This window comes from Pelmatolapia mariae, linkage group LG12 (assembly GCF_036321145.2).
Source record: "Pelmatolapia mariae isolate MD_Pm_ZW linkage group LG12, Pm_UMD_F_2, whole genome shotgun sequence".
In the NCBI taxonomy this organism is placed as follows: domain Eukaryota; kingdom Metazoa; phylum Chordata; class Actinopteri; order Cichliformes; family Cichlidae; genus Pelmatolapia; species Pelmatolapia mariae.
Genome location: NC_086237.1, coordinates 15,168,125 through 15,193,058, shown reverse-complemented (window position 1 = coordinate 15,193,058; position 24,934 = coordinate 15,168,125). Strand labels below are relative to the sequence as shown.

Below are 24,934 nucleotides of genomic sequence, written 5' to 3'. Positions count from 1 at the left end.
TCTGTGGATCACACGGTGCACACCCTGATCTCACTCCCCGTGCAATCTCCAATTACGCACAAGTAACGCCTTTTACGCACAAACTTTAACGCCCCTCCTTAGAAGATCCAAAAAAAATGACATCACGTTTTGCAATTCCCACGTTCAGTCCAGCAGCAGCCCAGCACAGCTCAGCGGAGCTCCTGTACTCCTTGAGGCTCCCAGATGCAGGCAGAGAAATTCTAAGAAAACGGCTTTTAAAATTTTCGGATAAATATTAAGGATTACAATTTTCTGGAGTTGGGCTTCAGTTTTTATCATGAAAGGACAACTTCTGAAGTTTTTCGGCCTCACGCCACAACTCTAAATTGAATGCTTTATTGAGTCAGTGCTTCTATTTATTTTCTTTGGGTATTTCTAACCTTGGACAAATGGACTGATCCGAAGTTTTATTTTTATTCTATTGGAACAATGAGCGGCGCTTATTGGATTCATCTTCACCCGTGGAATTAAGTTGTTTCAGAGAATTGGTGTTATATTTTGCAGAGACTATGGCATTTTGTTTGCGGATTCGCATTTTTACAGCTTTTGTCTCCTTTATTAAGGTAAACTTAAGGAAGGCACATCATGATGAAAATGACTAGCAATTCCTCCCATATAGCAGAACGAACTGTGCACTGCAGACTTTATAAGTTATTTTTAATTTCTTAACAGGTTTATGCTCAAGTGGCGCAAGCTCAGAAGCATCCAGGTAGTAAGAAATTTCTGGACTGACAATTTTCCTGTGTTTTCAGTTGCTAGATTAAAATATTTATTGGATGAAAAAAAAAAAGAAATAATTTGTGAGATCCTGTTTTACCATCTGCTAATTTCCATGCCAGAGGATGTTATTGCTTTGTTTACTTCTTCTGCTTAATCAAAATAGTCTGCTGCATAAACAACTTTTTTCCAGTTGTTTGCATCATTATTATCATCACTGTCTTTTTAATCCACCCCAAACCCAAAATGTGGTTCTGGGAAAATAAATTCTGATTAATGAGGCAGTGCTTGATTGAATGAAAAGCCCTTTCTGGATGCCTGTTTATGCTTGACTTGTCCATCCAGGCCTGGAGGTGTTGGACACGGCCTCGCATTACTGGCCGCTGGATGCAGTGGAAGGAATCCATGAACTGTGGGATCATAATGGAAACAGATCAGGTTATATTAACGGAAGCAACATAAGTATGTGAATATGAAAACACCTGTTCCATTTAAATGTGTTTTTACCACCCATCTTCCAGCCAAAGCCATCGTGATTTTAATTTTAATGCCAGATTTATGAGTGAAATTACAGTCAATTTAAAAAAAAAAAGGATTTAAAAATGCTGCAGTACATTGTTTACAAAATCTATAGTTTGGAGATGACATTTGCCTAATTTTTAATTAAATATCATTTGCAGCAGTGTTGTAGATTCCTCATTCAGTGAAAGATTAAAGTTAAAGAGGGATCGGGTATAGACTTGGGCATGATGTGTGAAGTCACACTGAGTTTTCTTTGACCGCTGCCACCTCGCACGCTGGTCACCATCACTCTGTCTCATACCTGTGCATCACATCCCTCCCATCGCTTTCCTTTCACTGTTCTGTCTTCTGTTTGTTTTTTTGTCCGTATTGGTGTGAATCACTTTTTTTTTTGTCTCTGTTGTCTTTGTCCAGCTATCAGAATCCACAACCACACTGTGCTCCCTTCTTCCCATAATTCTTCCTATGTGTATACCAATGACTCTGCCTACACTAACATTTCTGCAATACTAGGTGAGGATCCATCACTTTTCCTCTCACTGAAAATAATTTGTGCATCACCCACTGCCCTCTGTTGTTCCCTCTGTATTGCCACACGGTTGAGCTGAGCCCTCCACACTTTTCTCCCCGTTCAGTCTTCGGTTCTTGCAGACTGAAATGAGGACTTCTTGGTATGTTGATGATAAGGGATCGTTCTTTAACATTAATTAAACCTGAAGTCAAGTAGGAGACTTATTGACTGGCTTCTGACATGAGATGCAAGTAAAGCTGCAAAATCTTTATGTTCATCATGCAAAACAGCGTGTGGTTAGATGACTATAAAGTCACTTAAACGGTTACAACACCTTCCTGTTTTGAAATGAAATTTTTCCTCTAAATTGTGCTTTGTCCCAGACATTGTTGAAGGAATGGTCAACAAGGGCATCTTTCTGAATGGAGATAACGGTGGCACCTTTCTTCACTTTGGAAACTACCAGAACACGTGCATTAGTGACCCTAATTTATGTGGTCCTGAGGGTGAGTGCACTGCACTTAATCTATAATTGAACAAGTTATCGTTTAGCTTGTAAAACCGTTCAGTTCCTGTACTGACGGCTGCTGGAATTTCATCATCCCCTAGGCATTACCTTCTCCTTTTTTTGGAAAAACCACGAGTCAGCCTCCCGCTTTGCTGTCGCTTCTGGAGGAAAAGTTATCTCCAATGGCTTCTCAGTCTACACAAACCCTTTAGGAGGATATGTGGAGTTTTACACTCGTAGTAACAAGCACAGATGGCGGGCCAACATCGAAGTTCCAGGTACTCTGAATACATTTCCTTTCACATAGTTACATTTCCCACAAGGAATCTATTTTGGTCTTGAACACACCATAAACTAATGGTTATATAATTGCATTCATGACTTGGTTAACTGAGACCAGATGTAACTACGGACAGTTGATTTGGCAAAGGCGGGGGTATATTTCTCAAATCTTTTGCCGTAGCACTAAACATACAATTTGTTGGAGATGGCAGACAACATGTGCAAAATAATGTTCGGTGTTTAGTTTTGGTGTCAAGTTAGATGAGATATGAAACACAATAAAAGTCAGAGTGTGACCAATATTTTGAATTCATTTCTGAAAATGAAATTACTTTCTTTTCTTTTTTTTTCATGAGATGGGCTGATACTGTAAACAGTTGACAAAATGGAATAAACTATGTGAGATTCAACATTACGTGAAACTTTTACCAATCGCTATTCTCTTCTCAAATGACTTGTGTCATCCTTGTTTTTCCTGCAGTTACTCAAGGTCTTGGTCGTAACTCAATTTTGATGCTAGTGTTCGGTTATAAAGATCCAAACGTCATCTGGTTCTCATACAATGACATGTTGAGCCTTGGGGACATAATGTCAAAATATGTCACATCTCTTTCTTCTGATTTGTGAGAAAAGGTTTTTGTGGGTGAATGAATAAGACTCGAGGGCCTGTGTGACCCAGTGTGTGATTGTAAGGCGAAAGTTAACAATATAAAAATGTACATATACAAGTGAATGAGAGACTTGCAAGCTGAGCTTGGTCTTTGGTACATCCAGTACTGCTTATATTGCAACCACAAATGACATGTGTTTTGGTGGTTTTGGCTGTCTGGCATGTGTGACGGGGAAGGCATTGTCTTTTGGGACTTCTTTATTGTTCATTAATTTCTCTGTTCTTGTGATGCACAATTCATTGTAAATATTGGCTGGAGTTTTTGGTTTGTGCAAACCATAAAATCTAGCATCTGGAACTGAAGGAGTAATAAATTACTCAATCAGTCAAAAGATTAAGCTAGACCAATTAATGGAAAAATCAAACATTTTAGTTGACAAAGTTAATTCAATTCAGTTCTGTTTTATTTATAAAGTGCTAAATCACAACAACAGTCGCCTCAAGGCGCTTAATGTTAGTTGAGTTTTGGTTCTTCGCTTAAGACAGCGCCATCAGCTGGTCAAAATGTAAAATTGTGTAGTGTTCTTGCTATTCTAACTATTCTTGCTATACTAACCCAGCATCTTTCTGAACTTAATAGGCTATCTCACAAAAGCCATGTATCTATGTTCAGCCTCACATAGCTGTTGGCACAGCTAGGAACTTGTGTTTAAGACACACACAAATTCTGTTCAGTTCAAGCCAATATTGTTTTTATATTCTCAGATAGTAGAACAGGTCACCTACAATCTGGAAGGCTTGCGGGTCGATCCCTGGCTGCTCTCCGATGCATCCATCGGAGTCCAAATTTGCAAAGCACCTGGTGACAGCGGGAATGAAAAACTCCCTTTTAACAGGAAGAAAGCTTGAGCAGAACCAGGTGCAAGCTATCTGCCGTGACCGGTTTGGGATGAGGGGAGGGAGACGGGCAAAAAGACACAATTTAAAAAACAAATATTAAATTTAAAAAGCTAGAACCAGCAAATATCAGTGTGAGTTTCATTTGATGAAAGCTACTGTGCATTGAGTACACGTCATCATTTACTTTCTGGGTTAACCCAAGCATGAAACATGGTGTCTGTAATATCAGTCGCTTTAAAAAGGCGACCAGTGACTGAGAACATTTGCAACACCACACGCTCAGTGTATTTTCCTGCTAAACGTATTCACACACGAAAAGCTACAATACCTAAAACATTATAAAGAAATCCCAACAATCAGGTAACCCCCTGTGAGCAAGCACTTGGCAACAATGGGAAAGAAAAAACTTCCTTTAAACAGGAAGAAAGTTCTGTCAGAATCACTCAGGGAGGGGTGGATTCAATTCTTCAACAATTGAGCGTTTCTTTCATTTTATGTTTACCTTATTAGGGCCATACTGGACGCACATCCTCTTTACATGGACTAAGAAAGATGGCCTGAAGGTCTACATCAATGCGACCCTGACTGCTGAGAACAAAAATGGAAGCATCTCAGAGGAAACCTATGGAGACCCCTACCCTGACCTCGTCATTGGAACTGCCAACAATAAGGGATATAGTCACTATGTAACAGGAGCCTTTGATGAATTCGTCATCTGGGAAAAGGCCCTTTCACCTGAGAACATCTCACTCTACTACAATGCAACTATAGGTAGGACCTGTCTACTATTAGAAAAAACCTCCTGACATTCTTGGAGATGCCGTATTTATGAAAATGCTTCCTCCCTTTTGACTTTGCTCTGAGGAAATCATGGGTTAAAAAGCAATTTCCGTCCTTATCCAAGCTACATTCCATCCACAGAATTCATGCTTAACAGAAGCACATCAAACCATGCAAATATAGCCTGCCTCACTGTCAAATGGCTCTTCTTGCAGAAACCATTTTCATGACCTTCAAGTGCCATGGCTTACATAGTTTTGCCTTATAAGTATTTATAAGAGTGCAAAGACCTGAGTTGAGTTGCAGGGGGCAAATCATTTTAATATAATGTGACAAGTTACAACACGCTAGAACAAAACACCCAGAATCTTGTCTGTTTTTGTTCTCTTTACCTCCGTTGTTCAGTAGAGAGCCATAAAAGGACACAAAATGGCATTTATGAGAATGTAGAAAAAAATTAACATTCTGCTTTGTGTCGCTTTATATTGTAAGGTAAAAACTTACAATATTAAAACAGAGAAAACCACAACAATGAGCTTTGGCAACATTGGGATGGAAAACCTCCCTTTTAACGGGAAGAAACCTCCAGCAGAACCAGCTGGGGGTGAGGGGAGGAAGACAGGATAGACTTTCTGTGGAAGAGAGCAAGAGATTAATAATAACTATATTACAGTATATAGTTATGATTATATTTTCTAATATAAGATATTAGAAAATTTCATTTTAATCTGAAAAATATTCGACACTTAATGAAATGTACCTTTTTAGCTGAGAGGTTAAAGCATTTTTGGTTGCAGATAAGTCTTACCGATCAGTAAAGGTGAACTCCTCTTGTGTATGGTGTTGATATATAAAGACTGCTACAGAGAATTATTTATGTGGTCACGATAAAGCCAGAGAGTCTTGATTTCTTTATTACCTGACAAGAAGAGCCTGACTGTTGTGGTTACAGAGAAATACTTTTACCTCTGCAGAACATGCATATAAAATGCTGTATTGAACTAAAGAAGAGCTGACTAATATGTCTAATGTACATCCATATATGGTGTTTTTCTGGTAGCTGCTTAGAGCTGTTTTCATTAAATGACAGCAAAGATATAAAATGTGTCTGAGCCCGGTACAGAAATTAGTAGCAGAGTATTATGTGGTGGAGTATCCCACTTTTGCGGAGGCTGTAAAATACCTCCTCTCATGACTGGGCATTACACTCACGCATTACACTCACACTGTAAGCTTGAAGGTGATAAAATCCAGTCACACTACTGCAGCCTGACCCAGCTGCATTCAACAAAGGACCTAAAAAAAAGTCGTAAAAAGGCAAGGTTAGACTAAACCATGATTAAAGACAGGATTGATGCTAAGCTATTCCCTGTCCTGTTTTAACCCTTTGTATTGTCTTTTCTAGCTTGGGACATGGTTTCTAAAACAACACCCAGAATCTCCAAGGACGTGATCTCAACTACGCCGATGGCCGTAAGTGTCTCAGGGTTTCTTTGAACAATAAAAGCCCAGTAGAGGGGACAGTAGAGGAGGGTCTCGCCATAGAACACCAGTGAGAACTAAAACCCTAAAAAATTGGTTTTATATCATTAAACAAATTAGCATTTTTTTGTAACAGAGAAGGACTGAGCACTCAGTATCTTGTTAGCTGTACAGAAGGTAATCTTAGCTCCTTGTTAGCAAACTACATTTGTTAGCTAAGACACATTACTCACAGTTTGAAACCCCAACAGCTATAAATCCATGGGCTTCAGTTAGCATGCTAAATGTTAAAGTTCATGATAGTACAATTAGAAAAATGCTGTATGTGCCAGGAGAAAGCCTCTTCTCTTAAAAAAAAAAAAATAAATCATGGCGGCTTGTCTTTGGTTTGCAAAGCTGCAAACTAATCATAAGACTTCTGGAACAGTGTCCTTTAGATAGATAAGATAAAAGTGGAGTTGTTTGGGCAAAATGCCCAGCATTGGCGAAAACCAAAGCGTATCAGCACAAACACCTCATACCAACTGGCAAGCACAGTGTTGGAGGGGTGATGATTTGTGCTTGTTTTGCAGCCAAAGGACTGGAGTGCCTCGCAATTTTTTAGTTGACCAAGGAATTCTCTGTATACCAAAGTGTTCTAGAGTCAAATGTGAGGCTAACTGTCCGACAGAAGCTTTACCCAAAATGGATCGTGCAACAGGATTACAAGCACAGCAGCAAATCTACAACAGAATGGCTGAAAAGAAAAGATTGACAAATACTGTACGACGGTAATTTCTCAGTTTTGGTATAGATTAGGATTAACTTATTGGATGTTAAAAATATAGTACTCTTACAATGTGTGGGTGATGAAACCGCATCTTTGTACCTCAACATCATTGGGAACTATTACCAGAGCGTCTTTGAGCCAAAACACATATGAAAATCAATAAAGAAGTAACAATGAAGGACTTTTAGTTGAATCCACACTAAGAGTTTATTTGCTGTTGAGGCATTGTTTCCTTTTAAAGACAAATGGAAAAAAGCAAATAGATAACACATGTGAATAGAAGCAACCTTTTTATCGAAAGGCTTTGTTTGTAGGAAACTAATAAAGAAATAGAAGATAGTAGTCAACAGTGCACACTACAGCGCACTCCTTGTTGGGCACTAATCTGAAAAAGACCAATGCCGAAACTCTCGTCCAAAGAGTTTTCTCTAAATTCAAGCTATCAGTCACTAAACATCCTGTGTATACTGGAACTCGCTGCTCCTGGCAGTAAACTTCATTTGATGCCTGATGTGCTGTCTCCCCAGAGAGCCGCTGATATGAGTCCCCCTGTCATCAGCAGTCTCCAGGAGGAGCTCCGACCCACAGACTTCTTGCCAGTGCAGAGTTTCCTGAAGACGCTGCCCAATGGAACCATTTCTCGTGATACTGCGAACAACCTCACGCAGGTCTTGGAGCACAGTCCAAAACACATGTTGCTGTTGCAAAACCAATTCATACACACAGATACAATGCCCACCCATGTGCATATGATGCAACAGTTCTATGATGTCCATTTTCTTCCACCCAGGGTTTGCTCAAAAGTGTGGAAGAAGTGCTGTCTTTTCCTGGACTGACAGAGGTAAATGGGTTCACTCTGTAGTTGTGCAGTGTCCAAACATGACGAATGTAACATATGCAATGTGGCGATTACGTTAATGTAACACACCGAGGATATCTGGATGTTTAAAACTGCGTAACTGACTATAAAGATCTCTGCTTCCTCCACTGTGCAATCGTTATGGCCAAATCACAAACACAAGAGAGCGGTTTCAGTACACTGGGTGTTCAGAACAACCTTGCTTGTTTTTGTAAGAGCAAGCTGAAACAGATGTTCACATCAAACTTGGACAGTAGATACAGTGTAGAGTGAGTTTGAGCCAACCGAATTATCAAGTTTTTGTCAGGTTTACAGTGTAACTCTAGACGGTGACACTATCACCTGTTTTTATACTGTGAGCAGTACTCTCCGTGACAAATAACCTGGTGTTTTATGTTTGTATAAGACATCTGCGAAAGCTCAAAAGAAAAACGTGAGACCATTTTAATAGGTCAACATGAGTCAATGCTAGATGCCGAAAATCAGAAACAGTGAATCAGTTGTCAACTTTTTCACGCTGGGTCATTGTTCTCTTGCAGCAGTCCACCCCTGTGGTCAGCGGTCTGGTCAAGACAGTGGACAGAGTGATGGAACATGTAGTGACTAACCTGGAGGACAGCCCGAACTCTCTCATCTCCCTGGATGGAACATCTTTTGTTGCAGGTCAGTAAAGTGTCAGGTTCTCCATAAAGTAAGTCATTGTTTGTAGCTTTTGCGGACTCCAAGCCTCAAGTTGACATCATTAGTTTTGTAATCACGTCAGGCCAACATTTGTTCAGAGAAGCACAAGTTAAGCTTCTCCACTTTTCCTCTCCTGAGTTTTTTCCTCATTTTTTATTACTGTCTCTCTCCCAAGGGGTCTTTTGATGTTTGTGATTCCCCCCCGACAAAGCAAATCGGTCTTGTTACTTGCTTGTCACTTTGTTTTTCTCAACAGTTCTCCCTTTTCTTAACCTCTGACCTCCGCAGATTACTCTCTGATGAAACTCCCACAGAATTTTGAGCTGTCACATTACCGCTTCCCCACAGAAGGCAAGAGCTACATCTCTGTGCCTGGAGAGGCGTTCGCAATGGAGTGTAAGTAGTAGCATTACAGCCTCTGCGTGTTCACTGACAGGTGCTCATCGACGTGCACGGAGGAACTTTCGGAGGATTCTTTGCGTAGACGGACTAGTAGCTGGGTTTGAGTGTGAATACCTTACATTAGCCGTGCACTGATTCTGCCAAGAGAAAATTGTCCAGCTGGGAGACTCTTGTTACCGGACGGTAATTTATTATGGTAAGATTTAGGACTACTAACATGGCATACAGTTAAGGACAGGAGTGCCATGAGAGCTTTTGTGTGGCTTTATGGTGTACTGTAGAAATCCAGCTATGATTTTAATGTTGGCAGTTACCCTTTTATTCAGAACAGAAAGAATGAGAGAGAGCGCACTTTTTCTCCACTTTCCTCCACCGTTAAAAGGAATGGATCCACGTAGTGGTGCAAGGGAGAGCAGTAATTACAGTGGGCATTAAAACTCTGTTTGTTTGACTTTGTGTTCAGGTCAGATTCCCTTGGCTCCACCTGGCTCTCGCATGCACTGAGTTGCCATACGGAACGAACTCTTAATAATTCATTAAAGGGCTATTATCAGAAGTGGAATACATGTTATTGCTTAACACATTAGAGCCAGGACCAAATTAACTCTGAATACCTGGCTGCCCAAAGTGCTCCAAGGGCAGATTTTATATTCTAATTAAGAACAGAAAATGCTGCATATTTTGCGTTGTTTTTTTGTTTTTTTTTCTTGTTCTCTCGCTTTTCTGTAGGAGAGTTGTACAAGCATGCTGGCCCAATCTCTGCTGAGGCTCACTGGGAGGCATTCTGTTGTAATATATATATATATGTATTCCACTACAGATTACAGAATACATGGCCCAAAATGTAGTTTGAAGCGTATTCTGTTAAGTTGCTTAATGTGAGTAACGTATTCTGAATACTTTGGATTACTTGATATATTGTCATGCTTTTTACAACTACATGAACTATGCTGTGTGATTACTACTACTATTATTACTATTACTGAAGGCTACTTGCCACCGAGCTAACATTGTTAGCTAGCGTTAGCTGAGTTCATAGAGCGCACACTGTAGACTTGATGGATAGCATTAACAACCTGCTAGCTGCAAATGATCACATGCAGTTCTGAAAGCAATACCAGCTAGATTTTGAAATCTTAATATAAAATGAGTAACATTAGGGTGGATTTTAGGTAAGGCTGCACTTTTTGCAGTGATCTCGCATAGAAAACTCTTTCTGTATCAGTAATATGTTTTCTTTTTGTCTGCTTTCAAAACTGCACACGATTATTTGCAGCTAGCAGGTTGTAATGCAGCTTTCAGTAATAGTAATAAATCACACAGCAATAGTACATTGAAGATATTGAAGTGGCACATAATCCAGGTAGCTACTACAACTAAAACAAGATAGCTGCAGTAGGCTAACGTTAGTTTTTTAAAAAGAACTTACTCCCAGATGTTTCTTTAGGTTGGAGTCTTTTGACGCTGAGAGCAGCTTGGTTGCTGACAAACAGAGTTTACAGTGCACAGTCAGATTTCCGGTCAGAGCCTCTTATTGCGTGTTTTGTTTGGGTTTCCACTGGCATGAAATTACCAAAATTAGAGAGGGGATAGCCTAACATATGAAACAGGAAAAGACCACCTTGTAATCCATTGATTTTAACAAAGTAAATGTATTTCCAATTATCACCTATTTAAGCAGTAACTGTAATGGAATACAGTTACTCATATTTTGTATTTTAAATACGTAACGCCAGTACATGTATTCCCCAACACTGCATGTATTATATATTTATTAACAGTCTTCTGTTGCGTATCCATATTGTTTGACATCTGCTTTTGTTGCTCTAGAGCAGTTCCCAAGTGAAAGGCCTTTGAAAGGAGGAACAGGGCCATTAAGCATTTCCTCCAATTTCATTGTTTATCTTAAAGTATTAAGGTGGGACCGAGCTGAACGATAGGTCAAGTCAGGGGTGGGGGAGCAGACCCCCAGCTCTCCTGGTGAAGTCATTTAGACATTTCACAAGCTTTCCAACATCCACATGGGTTTGCGGCAGTCTTGCTTTTCACCCCGGTGCGAGTATAGGACTGTGCCATTAGCCCGCCGGTGCCACCACACGGTAGCGAGCCAATGTTAATTAACTTGCCTTCTTTGTGAGTGTTTTAGCAGCACTGCTTTACATTCCCGGCCCTCGGCTCATTTCTTTCACATTCAGTCTGTGCGTGTTGTCTTCTTCTCCTCAGCTCAAACCACCATTGTTGGCCTCTTTTACCACAACATGCACAGCTACTACAAAGAGATCAGCCCTGTGAAGACCAGGTAAGATGACACAGCATGCCACCAAACGTGAAAAGTAAAATCTTGAAAGGTCTAACTAATAATAAACAGCAACCAGAACAAAAGCGCAAAGTCAGGGACACTGTCTTTGTACGTCCTGTGTGGGAAATGGGTAAGCTGGCACCAAAGGCGCCCCTGCTTCCTGAATTGCAGAACAGCTGATGCCCCAGGCCAAGGCCTTATCTGTTTTTTTCTCTCCTATCTCTCATCACACCACTGAGCTCCCGCTGACTGATACACCCTGCTATTAGCGCTTTCACTTACTGTTCCAACACTGGATCAGCTTGTTCCAGCTTTTAACCCAGTTTGACATAACGGTGATTAAGCATCTTGTTGTTCCCCACTTTTGCATCCATCTAAATTAAGTCAGAAATGTTTACGGCAGTACATTTGGAGGCTGCTAGGCCTCCCTTTGTATCGTAAGAGGGAGACGATGTTCGTGTGACCGCAATGTCAAATTGGGGTCACATGATCATCTCGAAAAACTTGTCATGGAATAATTCTGGCACTAAGTGTGATTCATTAAACAGACAGATGGTTAAAGTCTCATCTAAATGTCACTGCTCTGGTCCTGTGTTTAACACGTATGTGGGAATGCCTGTTGCAGATACCAGTGGTGATAGATGCTATTGTGAAACAAGAGATCTGGAGTACTTCTCCTTTTAACCAACAATCAACTTTGATCCCTTGATTAATTTGTAAGTTTGCTCACTTACTAGGAAATGAACAGTCTCCCATTTTTATGCAATCCTCTTTTAATGAAGAGACAGAGAATCTTAACCAAATATCCAGAAAACAAAAACACATTATATAAAGGTTAGAAATTGATTTGCATGTCATTTCCTGAAATAACTATTCGATCCCCTACAACCCAGCCAGAATTCTTGCTTAAACAGACTTATTGTGTGCCCACAGTCAAGCACGGAGGAGGAAACATTAGGTAATGGATGAGGCCATGTAATGTAAAATCAGCCAGAACTGAGGATGGGTCATGGATGGGTCTTCCAGCATAACAATGACTCAAAACATACTGCTAACTAGCTACTCAAAGTAGTAGCTAAAGAAGAAGCATATAAAGGTCAGCTGCCTAGACGGTCTTCAGACTTAAGTCCTATAGAAAATTTGTAGAGGAGCTGAAGCTTCAAGTTGGCAAACGACAGCCAAGAAACCTAAAGGATTTAGAAAGTTTATGTAGAGAGGAGTGGAACAAAATCCCTCCTGAGATGTGTGCAAGCCCGGTGACCACCTACAAGAAGCATCTTACTGCTGTGCTTGCCAACAAGAGTTTCTCCAACAAGTGCGAAGTCATGTTTCACCTGTGGATCAAATACTTATTTCACTCAATGATGCAATGTCTTTTTTTTTCTATATTTTTGGTTGATATTCTGTCTTTCTCCATTAAATTGAAGCTACCATAAAATTGGAGATGTTTCATTTCTTTGTAAGTGAGCAAACTTACAAAGAGTTGTGACCTGCAGGGGATCAAATAAATCTCCCCCCACTGTATGTCTGCCATTTCTTTCCGTCTCTTTCTTTTGTATGTTTGTCTGGTTTTCTGCTTCAGTTTCTTTCTTAGATTATCTAAGCCCGTTCTCCCCTTTTTATCTCTTAGGATTAATGAAGCAGCTGATTACAAGGATCACAAAATCCATGTAGCAAGCTGTCTGATTTCTTTGAAAGTGGAGCCTCTGCCAGCCCTGTCGGTCAACCTTTCTGGAGCGCCACTCATAAAGATTGTGCTCACCCATGTTTTGGTAAGACTGTAATTTGCATGTCCCATTTCTTCCTCTCTGACTCATTTATCTTTTTTTTCCATCTTGGTGAGTAATACTGGGAAAACTAAGAGAGTTTCTGCTTGTCACAATTGTTGGGTGTGGGATGTTATCAGAGGGGAGAGGTCTGCCTATGGTTACGGTAGCGGTCGGATCTCTTCACATGAAAACTATCGGCTCTATTTTTGGTATATGCTTATGTAAGATGATGGCTGTCCATCACTGACTGACTGAGGTTTGCGCAGCTGGGCATTTACCAGCACAAAGAGCGAAGCCTGGTTTGGTTTTCATTAGGCTGCCTAGCTTTTCCCTTGTGGAGCATTTGGCTTCTAGAAAGCGAGCTGATTATGGGCATTTGAACTGCAAGCTTAGGGCACTTTAAAAGAAACAATAACTTTGTTTTATGAACAACATATTTTTCTTTGGTACTTTATGGCAGGGACAGTGCCAGCTTTCCATGGGAAATTCAGTCAAAACTGGAAATTAATTGACTAATGTCTATTGCATTAGTTTGTGTTCCTGTAAAGTCATAAATGTGGTGGTGAACTTCACAATCTTGTATTTGTTTTATCTTAATTAGTTGTGTTGATAAGCTGTTAGATTATCATGCAATGGCATTAATGAGGCGGTTGACTTAAGCACACTGCAATGTATTTCTGTTTCTTTTACAAGTCCTGCATGAATGATCGACTTTCTGTAGAAGTGAATCAACCCCCCTCCCCACCCCCCAACCCCACTCATAAAAGCAAAAAAGAAACTCATGCAGCTTTATGAAACCATGGTAATATTGCTTTGTTTGCCTTCATCTTCCCTGGTGAAATAAATGTTTATGCTGTAATTATCTGGCCTGGTTTCTGTGACAATGATTGCTCTGTTTGTTTTAGCGGACACCATGGGAGAGGAGTTAAAATTTCCTTTGTTATGGTAGTGCTGGAGATGCTCAGCAGTTCTCTGTTCTGTTTCTGTTTTAAGGTGTTTCTATTTTAGTTGGATTGCCCTTACCACTGATGTAAGGATAAATCAGGTTACATGCATTCTTTCCTCTCTATCCCATTACAAATAGGCTGTTATACTTATTACTAATGCATGCTGATTGGAACGCACCGAGCCAGCGCATTTCTGTTGCACATAGCTCAGGCTGTGATTTATTACGAGGAGCCACATCGTAATTTGGCATGCAGAACTTTTGGCTCTGGTCGCATCCAGAACAGGTTGTTTTTGCTAAAACTGCACAGACCTGTTGTTGGATTTAGTCAAAAAGAAACTATTTTGGTTGTTTTACTGTTTTTGGCAAGGTGTCGATACTTATCACCTCCCTAGCTTGAAGGCAGGGTGGGCTGCTCACACAGTATGTGGCAGACATTACCCGTCATAGTTTATGTTGGTCTTTACTGTCCGTACTAAACCTCAAACATGTCTGCTCATGGCACCGGTTCACTGGGCTGGAGTAAGTGATTTGCGGCTGACCTCTCTGTTTACCCCCTGAGAATAGGTAAGTGCACAGTGACTTCATTAAAGCCCAGTGGGAGTGCTGAATGTGTCTAGCACAGAAATATGTCAGCTCCCTCATCCGTCTTTTCGTGCTGTCGTGGCTACGACAAGCTCTGTGTTTCGTCTCTGGTACTGTACAGTCAACTACTATCCTGGCTCAGACACAAAGTCTCATCCATTTTCTCTATCTGACACTTGGAATGCTAAAACATATGATATCATGGAGTGATGGAGTCACCAGCCTGTAAATAAACCTTTGTTATAGCAGGTACTACTCATTCAAGTCAAGGTCTAAATCATGTGGTTGCCATCTGAGTGACCTTGCATCCTTGATTGATGCTCTGAGCTCAGTGAAACGACACTGTGTTCATGCCGTTCCTACCCGACTCAATCACTTCTGCAACCACGCTTTGTGGCACGGAGCTGGTTTGATAACCTGACTAGGTGCTATCATCAAAGGCCCACAGGCTTTCTCACGCCTTTCAGCTGCGGTGGTGATTGGACCCTGGCTCTTTTGGTGATTTATTACGGCTGTCTGACTCTGGTTTACTTTGAGAGGGGTGAAGGCGGCGAAGAGGGAAAAAAACGGTGTGAAGCACCGAGGTCTGTAGTTAAACATTAATATATACATTAAAAAAAGAGGCTGGCACCTTCCTCTTATCCTCTACTAAAGCATCACACTGATGGTATGAAGTGAACAAATGGAAAGATTGACTTCATGGGTGAGGTCTATTTATAGAATTAAAACTATGAGGATTAAAAAAATGATTTTGACAAGGGTGCCTGACTTTAGAGGCATATAAAGAAGTGTATTTGCCCAGAAGGTTTATAAGAAGATCCAGAGTCACGAATGGAATGGCACGGCAGTATTTTGCTTCTAGTCTCTCAATTCACTTGAATGATTTTTATGGTGATGTTTAGCTTTTAATGACTTCTTTGAACTGTTGTTTTTCCCGATTGGAATGACTGTACACAGCATACATCTTTAAAAGAATTGGGTGCACAAGTTTAAATGTATATGTGTGACAGTGACTTCTGTCAGTAGCCTTATGCAGAAGTAGGTTATAAACTCACAACTTTAGTAACTTTGCACATCTGTTCAACTGCTTAATAATACAAATACCTAATCAGCCAGTCAGATGGCAGCAACACAGTTCATTTGGGCATGTAGACATTGTGAAGACAGCATGCTGAAAACTTGAAAACTGAGTATCAAAATTGCAAAGAGGGGTATTTTATGTGGCTTTGAATGTGGCATGGTTGTTGGTGCCAGACAAGCTGGTCTGAATATTTCAGAAACTGCTGATCTGTTGGGATTTTCCTGCACAACCATTACTAGGGTTTATAGATAATAGTCTGAAAAGCGAAGCTATGCAGATCTGATTGGAAGGCAGTAATAATTCCAGCAACCTCTTCTTACAACCAGTATGTGCAGAAGAGCATCTCTGAAAACACAACATGACCAGCCTTGAAGCAGATGGTCCTACAGCAACAGAAGTCTGAACCACTCCTGTCACCTAAGAAAGGAAACAATTTTCACAGGTTCACCAAAATTGGACAACAGGAGATTATAAAACACATTGCCTGGTCCAATGAATCTAGATTTTTTGCTCCGACATTCAGACAGTGCAGTCAGAATGCGGCATAAATGAAAGTATGGATCCATCCTGTCTTTTATCAGTGGGTCAGGCTGCTGCTGGTGGTCTAATGGTTTTCTTGGCACACTTTCAGCCCCATAGTACCACCTATTGTATAAACACTGTTGCTTACCACACTGTACGCCTCTTCTGATGGCTGCTTCCAGCAGGATAGTGCGCCATGTCACAAAACTCAGATCACTTCAAACTGCTTTCAATGGGATCACTGTACTCAGGTGGCATCCACAGTCACTGCATATCAGTCCAATATAACATCTTAGGGATGTGTTGATTCTCATCTTGGACGTGCAGCTGACAAATCTGAATTTATGTGATGTTGTCGCGTCATTATGGCCCGAAATCTCTGAGGAATGTTTCAAGCTTCTTGAAGGAACTGATCCAGAAAGCATTACAGCATTTTTGAAAGCAAAAGGGGGTCCAACCTAGTACCTGAGAGGTGTAGCTAATAAAGTGTCCAGTGAGTGTGTTATGCTTCTCCTCTTAAGGACCTCAAATATTTACCAGGTAGCCATACAACCTCTGAGAGGCTAACTTTTTGATTTATTTTCACCCACTGGTTCCCGCTTATAAGAAAGAAAATGAGAGTTCAGCAGGAAGTAATTCTTGTAATAAGGTCAGGAGAGAAGAAGGAAAAATGCTTACTTGTGCATGAAAACATGTCAAGGCTTGTTAGAGCCTTCTATATGTGTGGAAAATAATGGGCTAATTGTTCAGTACCATTGAAAATAAACACGCAAAGGTTATTCAACACATACTGATACCCACGCTCTTATTCGTTTAATCACGCAAGCCATGCTGATCCTGATCAGACCTTTCTGCCACAATAGCATATCTGCTCTATTTTGCCAGTCTTTTTATAACTCCAGCACACGCCCAGCTTAAACCTTATGGGCAAAACCTATCACTCTGTTTTTCTCTCTCTCTCTCTCTCCCCAGATTTCCCAGCCACCCACACCCACCCGTACACTTGCGCACACAAACACAAGACGTGTGAGCCAACTCACTGATCAATCACAGATGGAGGTCTGGCTATTGCAATTCCCACTGCAATAGACAGCTCCTCCCATTTAGCGCCCCCCTTTCTGTCACCGCTCCAACTTCGCGACCACCACCTCTCGCTACCTGATAAAAAACAGATCTTTTTTTTTTAAGCAAGCCCCCCATCTGTGCCCACAGACGCAGGGAGTTTTCTTAAAAGAATCATGAAAAAAAAAAGGATTTGGTACTTGTGAAGTAATGTTCAAAAAGAATTTCATTGCCTAGTAGAAGCAGTTTTATGTCTGCTCTTTTAAACTCGCGGCAAAACGATGAAATAGCAATTCAAGATTGTGAATGTGCAGAACAGATTTATAGCCGTAGATTTAAAAAAAAATCTCGCCAAGATAAAGACAAAACAAAAAAAGCTGCTTTTATGGAATAAGTTAGTCTTTAAAAAGTCAAAGTGAATTTATTTCCCTCAAACAAGCTCTTCAGTTTAATAAATGGCTGAAATATTTTCCCTCCCCTGCTGCAGGCAGTAATGTTCATCATGCAGTGTCAGGGAAACTAAGACCTAAACTAAGACTGGGATCTTTGTAATGAGGGATATTGCTGCACAATATAGCAGATTTTTTGGTATCGATACCATACCAAGTACATACAGTCAGTGGGCTAAACAAAGTATTGATCCTCTCATGCTAGCATCGATGCAATACCAATATCAGCATTGATACTGTTGATTTGGAGCAATCTACCCACCTCTAACAGTTCGTGCACACAGGAAGCTTAATCATTTTGGAGAGCACTATCAGTGTCACACTAGCTGGCAAGGAGGCTCATCATCTCATAGAGACAGTGCTTATTTTTCATTTAAAGAATTCATTTAGTTAAGTGCATCTATTTCTGTTGTTTATCCAGACTCAGGATGCATCGATCTGGTGCTTATATAATAAGGAGTTATTGCTGTACTCTAAACGAATGGAAAGGGCAAACAAATGTATCCAATCAGCTGATTAACAGGTGTCGTCATCATCATCTGAATCTTGGAATTTTCTCATGATAAGCACAAAATTAAAAACTGGCGATTTGAAGACGCTGATGATGCTTTTCTGTCAGCAGCTGAGAAAAACTGTAATTCCTGACTGTTTCGATATTTGCACATTAAACAAATAATCCGTTTATGTATTGATAAAGAGGTATGATTGCTTAAAATTTTCACGAGTTACAGTTAGCGTGAGTCGTCCCAAATAAAAGGTCTTTCTTTCTCGGCGTATCCTCAGCGTCGATTTGTTTACGTACCAATAGAAGTGCAAGCTTTATCGAGGAACATCATCACCTAAAAATCTTATGTATTGTTAAACTTCACCACAAAGAAATATGCAGCCTTTTGAGGTTTTAAAAAAAAATTTGAATGTGTCATTGCTCTGAAGCAGACCAGAAAACAGAGAAACATTACAGTGGTTCCATGTGAAACCCCTTTGGATTTAAACTTATGAATTCATGCATGTGAGGTTGGTGATAAAAAGGGGGGGAGGGGATCACTTTCTCTTTTCTTCTTTTCTTTTGAGTCGACTTCATATCAGCGATACAGTACATCTGCAAATCAAAACCATCTCCCTGCCTTTTAGAGCTGTTTAATTGTTCCTGGTTTTCCTCACACCCAGCGTGACTATCAACACTCGTCTCGTTGTTTTCGATGTCTACCTCCGAGGCTGAGCTGGGACCACAGCTGCATGTCTTTTTACATTTCCCCTGACAGCATGATCTCACTCATGGCCAGTTGTGTTATGCTGCATGGATTTTTGTTGTTGCTCCTCGTGCTGTGTGTGTGTATCAACCTAAGTACGGACTCTGATTGAAAAGCTGTGTTACAGCAGCGGCGCGGCCTGCACCTCATCGCAGTCACAGGATGTGTAATGCTGTAGTTTATACTGAGTAGAAGATTTTTTTCTCAGGCTCCGTGTGTTTGTGTGACTGAGGAATGTTCCACCGTACCTCGTTGTGCGTTGCCCAGACATAGTGCAATAAAATATTTCCTTCCCTTACTAAATTTAACAGCAGTCAGTTCAGCTTTCTAAGCTTATACGTGTATGGCCTCATTGTTTTTATGCAGAGCAGTTGAGCCACTGTCAAACCCTGTGCACCTCACAGGCCTACTCTAAAAAGTGAAGGTGATTTTAAATGATGCCTTTCAGTTTTGCAAAAGCAAGATTGATCATTGTTTTCATGGCGCTCGCTGCAAAATAAATACGTGTACCAAATCCAGAAATTGCAGCCCAAATTACACCTCAGCTCTCTGCGTTTCAAAACAATTTGGAACATTTCAGGGAACGGGAGACGAACGCTCCTTTTCTCTTCTCACGCTCACACCGCTCTGTAATTTCTCTCTGGTTTTTAAATTTAGCACAACTGAAACTGTCCGATTACTCTTGCGGCCGCATATTGTTGTATCAGTGCTGGATGGATGGAATGAGTGGGTGATGCAGGACTGACCTCAAGCTCTAGAGTATAGTATTAGATATTAAAAAAAAAAAAATGAATGTTTTAAGACTGAGGTCAAGATTGCTGTTACGTTAGCTCAGACTCAATTTGTTTAATTGTTGTCAGGGTTCCACAATTTTGTGCTGTTTCTGAGTTTTTAATCCTTATTTAATATTACCTTTGTTGAGTTTCTGTTCCTGTTTTTTTCTGTGTGAAGGAGTTTTCTCTGGTTCACTTTCTAGTTTTTACTTCTTCGGCTTCTAGCTCTGCTATACGTGGAAGGCCTAAAAGACTCCACAGAGGACAGACAGGCTGGCATTTCTGTATAAATTGCTGGGTTGTGTATGATGTTAAGATTTTGTGCTGTGTCTTATTTTTTCATTGTCTCACCCAAAAACCACGGATGGATGGATGGATGGTGATCAAAACCATAAAGATGAAGAACTGATTTGGTTTAGAGGGATATGTGCGTCAGACAGCAGCTGCTGATTATCACTTTTATTCTGAAGGTGGTGTGTATGCCTGGTAGAGATGTGCTGCCATGAGCAAGACAGGAATGGGTTGTCCTAACTTCCTCCCCTCCGGGCACGGCAGATGGCATTCCCTCCCTGAGCCTGCTGCAGGTTTCTTCCTGTAAAAGGGGAGTTTTTCCTTCCCACTGTCGCCAAGTGCTTACTGATAGGTGGTCGTTTGTTTGTTGGGGTTTTCTCTGTATTACTGTAGGGTCTTTACCTTACAATATAAAGTGCCTTGAGGCGACTGTGAGTGATATATTAAGCTATATTAATGAATGAAATTGAATTAAATTTCAGAATACAAAACAATCTGTCTCACATTGGCTGGTTGTTAGTCAGTCCAGGATGTACAACATCCTCTAATATCAGCTTATACGGGCTCCAGTGCATCTAGTACATGACTGAAAAGATGGAAGTTACAGGTGCAAGCATTGATCCAACACCAATGGCTCTAAAGCTGGAGTCTTTCCATTCAAGCCCTCGGTGAATGGCTTCATGCAGTGCTGATTAAGGCTTTCAGCACTTATTAAATGTCTCTTTACTCCTTAGAATACCTGAGTTTAAGCGTGAAGCGAAGCACTGGTGGACCAATGTGATCACCTTAACATTTAACGTAGCTGAAAAGAGTCCAGATAAACTTTTTAGAGGAAAGATTAAAGTCTGACAAAGTGAGCTATTGACCGCAAAGACATTTTCTTGTTAGAACGGAGTTCCCTAATGTTTGTGGAAATGCTCCCACAGCCAGAAGGTGGAGACAAAATTTCCACTCTGCTGATCTGAGTTTACCCACTTTACTGTTGGCATTAAGTGAAGAAATTTGTTTCTTTTTGCTTTTAAGTATTTTAACAGTGCATTATGCAGTATAAAAATAAATGTGAAATGAGTCTGTTTTGAGTAATTTAATAATGGCTTCTCTTGATCATGACTCAGTTTATACAACTATTCATTGTGGCAGTGAAGAAAATCCCACCTGAACCCTGAACAAAGTAACAGGATGTGTGATTAAGCCAAATAATACCTCACTGTTTTTTTTCTTACAAATTCAGTGACAGTAGCTAATCTCCTGACAAAAATGTTATCAGAGTCTTTTGGGGAAAAATATTTAAAATATCTAATTTTGTAACAGTTACGTAATCTTCTTATGAGAAGAAGAAGATAGGAAAGCTATCAACTGCAAAAAAAAAAAAAAAAAAAAAAATCTGCCAAATCAAAGACTTGGATTTATGGGAGCAGCTAAAACTGCTTTTAATATATTATTATTATTATCAAAAGAAGCGGTATGACTGTCCTCTATCTGTCCTATAACCCCCACCCACCCAAAATAAAAGCCAGAAACAAGCATGCGCCAGCATATGCTTCATATCCCAAAAGTTATATCAGTGTCGCAATAGCTTCAAACAGGACCGAGCCCCTACTCTCCTAAGTGATAATCCTCCGCTTAACCCGTTGCACCATCACATCCTATTCTACTCACGCAATCGGGTCTGAAAAGACCTCTGATTGGCTCCTTTGCAGACTCCGTGTGCCTGGAGTCTGGTTCTCTCCTGAAATTCGTGAATGGCAATATGCTGAAAGGTTGTTTTTGATTTCTTGTCCGGTGACAGCAAAACTGTGTTGCCTTCTCCAGCTGTAAGATTTTTAAATGTTTTACTAAGAAACTTGTGAATTGGGATAAATTGCTAAGTATGAATCATGCCTGCCTGCCTTTTGTTGTGCTTTAAGTCATTTGTCCACTTTGATGCATCAATAATTGTTATTAAATAATATTATATTGGATGTTATATATGCAAGCATTTGTATCTACATTAATTACATTTAACTGATAAATCTATTGCACACTTAAATAACTAAGAATTTCAAATAGTTAGTTTTTACTCACACTGGCATATCCGATATGTTTAAAACCACAGGCAGCTACAACAGACACTGTAGTGGGACATTGTAACAAAGAGGCACCAGAAACATCTTGTCTATCTATGATTTATCAGCCTCTCTCTCCCAGGCTCTTCTCCTTTATCAGCCTGTCACTCTGCATCACTCTCCTGTCACTAGTTTTTCCTCTCCCTTATTCCTCCCTGTTCTGCTCACCTTACAAGGCTCAAAGTGACTTCCAGGGCGGTGTTTCCTGGCCCTCTGTTGTTAATAAAGACTTGGAGCGCCAGCTGCAATCTTGGCTGGTAGATGCTGAGGCCCCGGGGCACTGGGGAAACAACAGCGTGCTCTCAAAGCTCGACCAGATCTCCAAGTACATTTTAAGCGCTCACCAGTGACTTTCGGGGTCCTGCATCTCTCCTCAGATATCAGCTGGAAAATGCAAACTGGACACACCACAAAACAGTTGTTAGAGCAGGAACAAGGCCAAGAAGCATCATACTGTATGTGTGATGGTCTGTTGGTTAATGTATGTTTCAGCTTGAGTCTGGTACACATCAGGGTTTGATGATTAGCGTTTGAAGCTGAGTTTACATTGTATTGTTAATAAGAATAATTAGTCGTCCTTTGCTCTACAAAGCCCCAGTTAGAGCAGATATGGCCCTTTAGTGGTGGACTTCCAGTGGGCAAGTTGCAGTTTTTCTTATTTCCATCTGCTTTCATTTACACCCAGCAAGAAAAAAAGAACATATTAGAGCCCACAGGAGACCAGTAAATTCATCCACGGGGTTGCTTGCAGATCACCAAAGCTGGCCAGCTGCTGGTGATGACGGGGTACTTTCTAAGCGCTCTCATGGCTCTTGCCCTGCCTGCTGTAATGGGCCACATAAATGGCTAATTGTTAAATCCATCTCGGGGGTCGCAATACACGATGAGTAAGGAGGTGAATCTGCGAAACAGACAGAATGAGAGCACGCCGTGAAATCTAGGTATTGTGCTATGCTTTTGTAATATGAATCTCGAAGCCTATGGGCCATTTAGACAGCCTGACTGTCAGTTTCACTCTCACTCTCACTTTTTCCAGGAGGAAATAGTGCAGACACACTCCATCTAATCATATAGTCGTTGAGTCTGAAAGGAAAGGCAACAGTGCCTATGAAGAGGTGTGCAACACTTAGTGTTGTTTTCCTCAGCTGACAGATTGAGGAGGGTAGTGGTTTGACCCGTAATCAGGGCCAAGTCCCAATTACTGCAGTCTTGCACTGTAGCCATTAGCTCACTGTCTCTGGAGACTCCAAATCTCATTTTAAGGGAATGACACGGAAAAAGTGATTTATAATCGAATAAGATTCTCGAAGACAGCAGGGATTTTCGCTCAGTGTGCTAATCACCTTAGCCGAGTGACGATCTGCACTTTGTCTTTCCCAGCGAATGATCTCAGATCTCCTTAGCTGTCATGTTTTACGCTGGTCATTTAAGCAGCAATGAAGAATTTATTGTTACTTTAATATTGCTTAATGTGTGCATTGAACACAGAGGTAGAAAGATCGAAAAGTCAAGCAGCCTGTAAGAAATAATGATGCTGACTGCTGTCTAAAATATTCTAGTTTATACACACAAACAGTCCACAAGCAAGCACGTCCTCATCTCACACACTTCTCTTACTCTCTGCCTTTTTGACTTTTTTATTTTCAGACTAAAGAGCAACAGGACCAAGTACAGAATCAGAGCAATAAAGTCTTCCTGTACTGTGCCTTCTTGGACTACAGGTGGGTCTGTGTTCATGATTTCGACACAGAACTTCTGAATTATCCATTCAGATCCAGCGCCAAAGGGATTTTTATCTTGATTGTTCACTCGTTGCATGCATTTCTTTCTCGAGTCTTTAAATCATAAGAAATCACTGGTGATTGGAAGAAGGTGGTGTTTTTTTTTTTTTTTCTTTTACTCTTTCAAATCAGAAACATCCAGTTTTACATGTGTCGCTGTTTCGGCTTCTTGAGCCACAGCCCTCAATGTAAAATAAAGAAAAAAAAAAGCTGAAGCTCTGATATGCGGAGCCAAAACACTTTTTGGTAAGCTTAACTCATTTTTTAAATAGGCAGTCCAATACTTTGGATTCAAATGCATCCTTCTCCTACTCCACTTTGCCCTGAAGCTTAAGAAAAATGTGAATAATTGGGTCGCCCTGTCAGATTGCCCTAATAAAGTCAACTTAATCTCTGTGTGCCTCCCACGGGGGGATATTGGATTATACTGAGTGCACCTTCTCAGCAGCGTTCCAGTGAAAACTTGCCCCGTCTGTTTCTCTGTATCCTGTTTGTTCTAGTTTTTCATGTTTGATCTTGCATTAAATACATTTCTTCTGCTAACAGCACCCAATTGTCATTTATTTCAGTTCTAAAGAAGGAGTGTGGTCCAACAAAGGCTGCGTGCGCGCACATGGAAACATGACGTACTCCGTGTGTTTGTGCAACCACCTTACCAACTTCGCCATCCTCATGCAAGTTGTGCCCTTAAAGGTATGAATGTTCTGGCTGCTCTTCAAAAGTCTGAATATTAGGCAGCATTTGCAACAGATCTCATTTTCGTTTTGTTGTTTTGAAGGAGTTCAACACAGTTTGATGTTTGTAGTCTTCAGCTTTGTATGTTTCTCCTATTTGTACTGAAGCTTCTAATCTCACCAGACCCCAGACTTTTATCAGCACGGCGCCTGGTAGCCAGTAACTCATTCTTCTATTTTTCTTGTTCAGTGGTGGTTTGCAAACAGTTTTTAGTGGAATAACTGCAAGTAGTAGTGTTTTAC

General features: G+C 40.6%; 1 protein-coding gene across 1 annotated transcript in view; it reads left to right on the top strand.

Annotated features, from left to right (window-relative positions):
• Nucleotides 1-530: 530 nt before the first annotated feature.
• adgrd1 (adhesion G protein-coupled receptor D1) overlaps nucleotides 531-24,934 on the top strand; it is a 30,148-nt gene continuing 5,744 nt past the window's right edge. Inside the window, exons 1-16 of the mRNA XM_063490402.1 lie at nucleotides 531-584; nucleotides 694-730; nucleotides 1,084-1,200; nucleotides 1,675-1,773; nucleotides 2,155-2,277; nucleotides 2,381-2,557; nucleotides 4,582-4,842; nucleotides 6,257-6,324; nucleotides 7,630-7,770; nucleotides 7,893-7,943; nucleotides 8,501-8,624; nucleotides 8,931-9,038; nucleotides 11,268-11,343; nucleotides 12,974-13,115; nucleotides 23,824-23,897; nucleotides 24,527-24,650. Coding sequence (XP_063346472.1) covers nucleotides 531-584; nucleotides 694-730; nucleotides 1,084-1,200; nucleotides 1,675-1,773; nucleotides 2,155-2,277; nucleotides 2,381-2,557; nucleotides 4,582-4,842; nucleotides 6,257-6,324; nucleotides 7,630-7,770; nucleotides 7,893-7,943; nucleotides 8,501-8,624; nucleotides 8,931-9,038; nucleotides 11,268-11,343; nucleotides 12,974-13,115; nucleotides 23,824-23,897; nucleotides 24,527-24,650 — 1,776 coding nt within the window. The remainder of the gene's footprint in view (nucleotides 585-693; nucleotides 731-1,083; nucleotides 1,201-1,674; nucleotides 1,774-2,154; nucleotides 2,278-2,380; nucleotides 2,558-4,581; nucleotides 4,843-6,256; nucleotides 6,325-7,629; nucleotides 7,771-7,892; nucleotides 7,944-8,500; nucleotides 8,625-8,930; nucleotides 9,039-11,267; nucleotides 11,344-12,973; nucleotides 13,116-23,823; nucleotides 23,898-24,526; nucleotides 24,651-24,934) is intronic.